At 42.0% G+C, this 8,204-nt stretch overlaps 1 protein-coding gene across 1 annotated transcript; it reads right to left on the bottom strand.

Annotated features, from left to right (window-relative positions):
* Positions 1-1,411: 1,411 nt before the first annotated feature.
* Positions 1,412-7,905, bottom strand: LOC145767024 (uncharacterized). The gene is made up of 9 exons (XM_082578752.1): positions 7,762-7,905; positions 7,078-7,152; positions 6,855-6,982; positions 6,596-6,777; positions 3,279-5,996; positions 3,091-3,198; positions 2,834-2,971; positions 2,593-2,718; positions 1,412-1,884 (listed from the first exon to the last, which is right to left on the bottom strand). Exons 1-9 carry the CDS (start codon positions 7,867-7,869, stop codon positions 1,814-1,816), a joined length of 3,654 nt encoding a protein of 1,217 aa, XP_082434878.1. The 5' UTR covers positions 7,870-7,905; the 3' UTR covers positions 1,412-1,813.
* Between the last annotated feature and the right edge of the window lie 299 nt (positions 7,906-8,204).

The following is an 8,204-nucleotide window of genomic DNA, read 5'->3' as shown; positions in this document are numbered from 1 at the left end:
CTATATCAATAAATAGAATAAAGATAGTAGGCTACTAAAACATAGCGTAAAAAAATGAATATTACTGACAAGCTTTTGAGGAAAAATATCAAATATTCAGAAAAACTGGGCACTGTTGGGCTATCTTCCCTAGCCTACTTGTAGAGGCTTTGAATCACTGACGCAGGCTCGGTCGCAATTTTTTTTCCCACGATATTTCTGTCTCATTTGCATATTTTGGTAAAAGTTTGTATTAAAACCGTGTGAATGCAACATTTTCTCGTTGGCACGCTTGGTTCAGTGGTTTCATCCTCTGCCTAGTGTTCGTGAGAATCGACGCCCGTCGAAGTCAAACTTTTTTTTTCTTTAAATTAATTTTTGCAGTTCACAAGAGCTTTTCAAAAAAAGTAGGGTTAGGGAAAGCTAATATTTTTTTATCATTGCAGAATTTCATTGGCAAATAGTTATTTCGAAATCTGAATCAACCAATCTCTCAAAACACTAAGAAAAAAAATAGGTAGAATACCTTAACATAACTTATTAACGTCCACTTTGTAGAGTAGCCTACAAGTCAATTCAAAGAGAAACAAGAATTTATTTGCTAAACTTCCATGTTAGATCAACTACAGCATTAATAGTTTTTCTGGTCCAGCTTGAAATTATCGTGTTGCAGATCGCGATTTCGGGTATTAAACCCTCTTCAGTACAACTTTCGGAAAATCTTACTTTTAGAGTGACTAGAATCAATAAGACAGAAAACTCGTGGAAAAAAAAATTCGGGGCCAAGTCTTGTTGCCGGGGAATTACCATCCATTACATTCCGCTGAATGGAGAGCAGTCCTTAACATGCGTTGCTCAAGCGCACACTCCGAGAGTCGAACCAGCGCCGCTTGATCTTGAAGCTTCTTCGTCCACGAATTCACGCGCCAACCAACTGAGCTATCGTCGGGGCGGTTACCAGTATTTCTGAGTCTTTTTCTCACGCACTCAAGAATTTTTTAATTCAAGTCGGCAATGTAGCCTATAAAGACAACAGAGTGTTGTGTTAATTTCAGGTGTCTTAACGACTGTCAGTCGTTCCGTTTTCATTTGGTGCTCTTGTTGCCTGGATTCTGTCGTTCAACGTCAAGCTGATTGTGTTGGAATGAATCAATAGGAAAGACCACCGTGTCCTGATCAATTTCCGCCATCATCATGCCCACAAGTGTCTCATCGACGCAGGGGCGCCGGAAGCGGGCGGATGCTCCCCCTGCCCTCAATTTTTCTGTGGATGGGGGGGCAATGGTGGCACATTTTGCAATACGACATAACAATTTCAGAAAAATTATAATCTTTTATTTCTGCCTCAAAATAATAGCCTATCCATGACACAAAATTCTGTAACACAGTAGGTTAACTTACATCGTTATAACATAGCATGATGCCCTTTTGTACCATTGCTCTTTGTGTACTGGACATTTGTATCATTACTCGATAATGAGCTGAGCATCAACGCTATATCTTATCTTAAATTTAAAAAAGGCCTTTCAGCAACAAAAGTGCCCTTTTTTCATAATCCTGCCCCCCAGTCAAAAATCGTTCTGGCGCCCTTGCATCGACGACTGTATTATTATGAGCGGGCATTTGATTCATAGACGACTGCTGACAAGCAACGTGCCGCCACAACTGCATTTTATTTTTACTAGTTTAATGCCCTAAGATTTTAGAAAACGTGATACGCAGTCAAAATCTGAAATTTTGCAGAACATTTGCCGTCGTTGCTTTTGCAGGCCTAGCGCAACCACTACACCACTAAACGCAACGAAAATAAATGTATTTGAATAAAATCAACTATTTATTTGAAGGGACTCTGTAGAACTTTCCGCTTGCAGGTTTCTTTCTCGTAGGACTCTCCAGTGGTAGATTCTGAAAGAACAAAGTTTTAAAATCACATTCATCAAATGTTTTATAAATTTAAATCGACAGTAAGCTAGCACACCCAGGTGCTGCGTTTCACCAAGATAAATTTAAAAAAAAAACATTTCTTTGGGACAAACAGAAGGCAAATAGTTTTGGCAAAATTGTATCCAAAGAATACGCGGCGGTTTCTTTCAAGGGGCTGTCTTCAGCCCCTTGAAAAGGTCCCGAATTTAAAAGTACCCTCTGGACCCCCATATCAACATTACTGACTCCCCCTGGACCCCCATATCAACATTACTGACTCCCAGACACACGAGGTCGGTTCAATTCAGGCTTGTAATGTTCGGTTTTATTCCCACTGTGGGGCTGCTAAGCAAATATCTCTTAAAGATCGGCCATTGCCCTCGAAATAATGCAGTCGTCTGATGGTACCACGGACTGAAAGCATCCAATCGAACATTCCTGGTAGCTTCAAAGTGAACGTTGACAAAATATTTCAAAATCGTTGGTAGCTGGAAGTCAATTTGTGAACGGTGTGGGTCCTCCCGTCCACAGCACCTCGGCCGTCAAATCCATGAATTTAATCAAATCCAATAAAGTTTTACGGTCAGCCTACTTTATAAACTTCTCAGAAGTGACGGACACTGAGAGTGAGCAATTATAGGAAGTTGAAATTTAAATTGAAGAAAATGCCTGCAAAAACATCAAACTCACCACGGGAAGGCAGTGGTGAGCACTTGCGCGCGCTCTTCAGCGGAGATATCAGGTGGTTGAGACTTGTCACGTGAATGAAATGGTTGAGTGATTCCTCATTGAACTTCCATGATTGTGACGACTGTTCTGCAATGTATAATTGTATATCTTTGTTAAATCACAATATAGCGATGAAACCTTGTTGAAGCTCAGCAAGCTTTTTCCGATAAAAGTTTTCAATGATCGCAAATCTTCATCAAACCTTTGGAATCTTGTGACGCATCCAGGGATTCCCCGCTGGAACGCTCAGACATCCATCTGCTGTTCCGCCGACGTCTGACTTGGCTCTCAGCGAGGCTGTTCAGCCACACATGCCTAGGGGACACTGATTCGGCGGATGCTTGGAAGGTAAAACTTCATGTTAGCTTAATATTATTGCAGGAGGAAACTCAAACATGCAACAAAGCAATAGAAACAATAACTCATATGAAAAGAACGAATTATGACGCAACAACCAACCTACGCCGGATCTTCGGGATGCAAGCTCTTCCTTGGCAAGGTGGAGGAGAAGTTGCAGCGATGCCACACGGTAGTACGTCATAAAGCTATGTTCGATTGCGCTGGGACCTGAAAAGTCGAATTAGAATAACGGGAACACTGTTGGTCACAAATTGCTGACGTCACAACCAGTGAAACGTATCGCTCACCTGAGATAGGGGTTGTCTTAGTTTGTTTGTGGGGGCCCTGAGGGGGAAGTTGGTTATGCAAGATGGGAGTTGTGATTGGTTGGGATGAACTCTCTGTTGGTTGTAGCTTCGATAATTCTTTGATTGTTGAGGTTTCAAGAGAAGATGATGTCACTGGGTGTGATGATGAAGAGCTGGTATCTTGAAGATCTGGCTCAAAAACTGCTGGCTGGAGGTCGCAGGTTGTTCCGCATCGAAGGTGATGTGGATCGTTGCTCAATGGATGTGGAGATGATTCATGTTTGAGAGATGGATCTGCATCCATTAGTTGCAAGGTTGGGTTGGCTGATGCTACATCTGATGCAGTGCCAAGTAATGCTTTTTTTGAAGACTCAATTTTCTTCGAAACAAAGAGAGCTCCTTTAACCTGGAATGTTCGAGATGAGGAGGAAGAAGCAGATGAATTTAGTTTTGAATATATTCCATTCTCCACAAGTTTTTGTTTGCTATTCAACTCTTCTGATTCGGACTCAGAGTCACTTATGATTTTTAACTTCCGCTTTGATTTCACATTTTTCAAAGGTTCATTTTCAGTTCCCTTCAGCGCGGGGGGTGTGGACTTCTTGTGGCGAGGTGATCGACGCAGAGCCGTGCTCTCTAGAGTCAACATCTTTTTTTTGTTGAGTTTCTTGATTGGTTTATCAATCAGTTTCGTTGGCGATTGATGTGAGATCTTTACAAGGCTACCAGAAGCCTTCTCAACGTTACAAGTATCCATCGACTCATGAGAAACCGTCATGACTTTTGGCAAAGTTTTCACTTTGTTTTTTGAAATTGATTCAATTCTTAAATTACTTTTTTCTTGAGAAACGTCCATATGAACGGCAGGTAAACAGTCAAGATGAAATCCACTTCCTTGAGAAGTGACAGGAGTTTTAAGAGTTTCAGCTTCACTGGTGATCACTTTGGCGGGTGGCTGTCTTGTAGCAAACTTTTTGTCACGATTCATTCGTGGATCAATGGCCTTTGGTCGTTTCGCATCCTCTTTTCGATCAGTCGAAAGGCTTCTCTTGGGAGCCACTCTTCTCCTTTCATCAACACGTTGTTCATAAGAAGAAACTCTTACTAAGGGAGATCTGTCTGTTTTGCAATCTTTTGATAAAGTTTTATTTTCTGCCAATGCACGAGGAGTCACTTTTTGCTTTATGTGATCTTGCGTGTGGGATAGATCTTTCATCCCACTAACAATGTTCACGTTTTCATTCCTCTTCACCTTGGATGTTGCAGGACCCTCCACAACTTCTTCTGGAAAGAGCTTTCCTCCCATGTGGTGGATGGAAGCCTGGATCGAATCCTCATCATAATCAAGGAGGTCATACACATCGGCTCCAGCTGCATCAGAGTATGTTTCTTCAATGGGCCCCTTTCTACCACTGCTGGGAGGAAGTATTCGTTCGATTCGTGGCACTACAGGTTCTTGCTCCATTAAGTGTCGCTGTATGGCTGGATTATCGTTTGTAACTGATGAAAGTTTAGAAGTATTTTTTGATAAAGAAAAACTTTGAAGAACTTTGTTGTGAGCAGAAATTGGGCTAAGTGAGGTTTTGTTGTGGCTAGAGGCTGGGGTCAATGGGGTTTTGTTGTGGCTAGAGGCTGGGGTCAATGGGGTTTTGTTATGGCTAGAGACTAGGGTCGGATGGACTTTTTGGTGACTACAGACTGGGGTCAGTGAGGTGTTCATGTGACCAGATGCTGGTGCCAGTGGGATTTTGTTAGAAATTTGGGCGGATGGGACTTTTTTGTGATTACAGACTGGAGGCAATGGGGTTTCGGTGTAGCTGACAGGGCTTATAAGAGTTTTGTTGTGATTAGGTTTCACAAGAACACTCGAAACTTTGTTGGGGCTGTTGCTTACGGCAGCTGATATTTTCTCCAATAACTGATCAGCCTCGTTGACTGAACGGACACTGGGAGGAGGCAGAGTTGAGGAATCTACCATAAAGTTACTTTTATTGGGTGGTTTCTGGGAGGAAGATGGTTGTGATTGAATTTTGTTTGTTGACCTTTCAATGGAAAGACGAGTTTCCTTGCTTGATGGCGTCATGACTGAAGAGCTAGAGCTTTTGTGCTTGTGAGTGTCTCCGACAACCGGTACGTTGTCATAGTAACGACTACGCGTTGACCAACCGTGGAGGTCATCGTCCCCTGGGAAGGTGATCGGTGACGGCCGCTGTTTGATTGGTGCCGGTACACTTCTCGGGTCCTTTGGGAGGGAAGGGGCTGACGGGGGAACCTCACCAGACCTATGTGCCCTGCTATGAATGAAGGGATCGGTTTTGGATGTCCGATTCCTTGGCCTATGAAAGTGCTCGGTGTGATCTTCTGATGAGGGCCGAGTGCTTGACTTGGATGATCGACGACGATATTCTTCCTCGTCACGATGTCTCATTCTTCTCTCGTCATTATCTATCCTGGTGCTGCGTGGCCTCAGACGCCGGGAATCATGACGGTCACGTGATGGCCTGTGACGGTTGTCTCGATGGTTCCCCAGCTCTCTTTTGCTTCTAGTGGTCATATGTGACGTGTCCTTCGGTGGGGCTTTCCCTTCTATGGAATCAAAGTTGCGCAACTTCTTGCTTGACTCTTTGTCGCTAGGGCGCCCTTTTGTGGTAGCTTCAGTTGATTTATTTTTCAAACTATGGACCGGATGGTGGGGTACTTCATCCACGTGGTGGCGATCTAGAAATGGGAGTACATAGCTTTACAAAAAATTACAAAGTGCTGAGGGGAGCGTCCCGCAAAGTCGTCAGGGAACTTGTCAAATAAGTTTCCCTATCCTGTCTGGCAGACTTCAGACTATTACCAACTTGTTTATCATTTATTTCTGTTTTTGCCCCCCAGTTAAGGTTAAAATTAGAGTTTTACATGGAACACCAAATTATTAAACTGATCTGGACGGCACCCAACATAACACTGAACCGAAATTAAAGATTTTTGCCTTTCCCGCAGGTAAAGACGCAAGCAAAAAACAAAGCGAGGTGTGAATACAAGAAATTCTGCCAAGACGTGAGCACAACAATTTGACTGAGCACGTAAGGCGTATGAGCCTCCGGAACACTGAGCAGGACTTCTTCACTAACAACAACAAACTACATTGGTTACACCTTACAACAGTGAAAACAAAATATGTTACCAATAACCTCCTTCGCTGTTTAGTGTTAAATCACTACAATGGCGCACTCTTGTGGTGTTTGTGCTATAAAGATTTGTTCGTTCGAATGAAACTTGTTCACAGAAATATTTACACATTGAATGTTTATATGTTTCTTCAACAATACCTGTTTCACTTGAATGCGCATAGTCACCATGGCGACGACTGGTTTCGCTTGAATGTGCATCATCACCATGGCGACGACCTGTTTCGCTTGAATGCGCATCGTCACCATGGCGACGACCTTTCAATGACATAGATTTTATGGAAGGTTTGATGTATCCATTGGTTTGGTTCTTGGGGATAACTCTGAAGAGACAAAAAACAAGACAATGCTCAACTGGATTCATGGTTTCCGTATAGGAAAGCTTTGTTGCTTGCCTTACCTTGACCCACTAGAGCCTGTCAGTGTTGAAATAACTTTATTTTTACGTTCCAGTTCAAGTTTTGCGGTTTCCAGTAAACTTGAAAAGTTTTTTTTCAACAAACAGTTTTGTTCTGTCACTGAAGAAAGCTGAAAAACAAACAAAATTCACTACAAGTTCATTGAGAGCGGTCACAACACACTAACTAGCAGCATTAAGTTCATGATGAACAAGATATACTGACACTCAACATCGCCTCAGTAAGCTGCTGATGAAGAAGTTTGTTCTGTTCTTGAAGTTGTTGCTTTTCTGACTTCATCTGCAAAAAAATGACATCCATACTTTTATGTTGAATTTATAATCAAATACCATTGATCAACATGTTCATCAGATGTTTCGCGGCAGTTGAGTGTAGACGAGTCTATTGCTGTCAATTCTTGCTTCACTTGACTGCGTGGAAACATATGTTTTTGGAAAAGTCTTGATGGCTAGCGTGGAAGCTACACCAGTATAGTTAGCAAAACGCAATGTTTGCTGTTCTGTAGTGAGTACCGTATTTTACGGACCATAAGGCGCACCGGACTATAAGGCGCACTGTCAATAAATTGCTTTGATTAGTTTTTTGTTCATACATAAGGCGCACCGGACTATAAGGCGCACCGGACCATATATAATAGAATATCGGTACTGGTTTTGAGTGTAGGCAATAAAGCACTACCGCACTTGATCCATACATAAGGCGCATCGGACCATAAGGCGCACGATCAATTTATGAGGAAAAAAAAGAATTTAAAGTGCGCCTTATGGTCCGTAAAATACGGTAGTCAGCATTGTGGTGATGCCAGGTAGGTCACTCCTTCTATACATGTTCATCACCACCAAATCGTTAATGTTTGTAACCAATCAACCGATTACCACTCCCACTTACCTCTTGCAATGTTAAACATTTCCCTTCCTTGTCATCATGAATAAGAAGATCTTCATAGAGGTCGAGTGCGCTCATGCGGCTCGCCTCATCTATCAACTTGTGTGACATCACAGTAGTCAAAACTTCAAACTGCAGCAGAAGGTTGGCAAGACTTAGTCTGGATTAGTGATATAACTTTTACACTACCCTAACAAGATCATTATCATGAACCTGCAAAGAAATGCTCAAACTTGAAAACTCTTACATTGAAACCTGAAAGTAGTTTAAACAATAAAAAGATTTTTGCAAGAAACATAATTGCAAGATTTTGTAAATTATTTTAATTTGTGGAAAATGTTTAAAGCATAATATCAAAACTATAACTTCATATCAAACAATTGTTGGAATGGCAAAATACACGAGAATGATCAATTCAAAGGTGATGGTTTAGTTCGCACCAGAGG

This window comes from Aplidium turbinatum, chromosome 3 (assembly GCF_918807975.1).
Source record: "Aplidium turbinatum chromosome 3, kaAplTurb1.1, whole genome shotgun sequence".
Taxonomy (NCBI): domain Eukaryota; kingdom Metazoa; phylum Chordata; class Ascidiacea; order Aplousobranchia; family Polyclinidae; genus Aplidium; species Aplidium turbinatum.
This window is presented reverse-complemented; position numbering and strand designations above follow the sequence as displayed.

Excerpts from the sequence above, each read along its gene's own strand:
- LOC145767024 (XM_082578752.1), bottom strand. The coding sequence starts at position 7,869 with ATGTCACACAAGTTGATAGATGAGGCGAGCCGCATGAGCGCACTCGAC. Across the intron at positions 6,778-6,854 it reads ACAGGCTCTAGTGGGTCAAG|AGTTATCCCCAAGAACCAAA; the intron begins GTAAGGCAAGCA and ends TTGTCTCTTCAG. Across the intron at positions 2,719-2,833 it reads TGCGTCACAAGATTCCAAAG|AACAGTCGTCACAATCATGG; the intron begins GTTTGATGAAGA and ends TATACATTGCAG.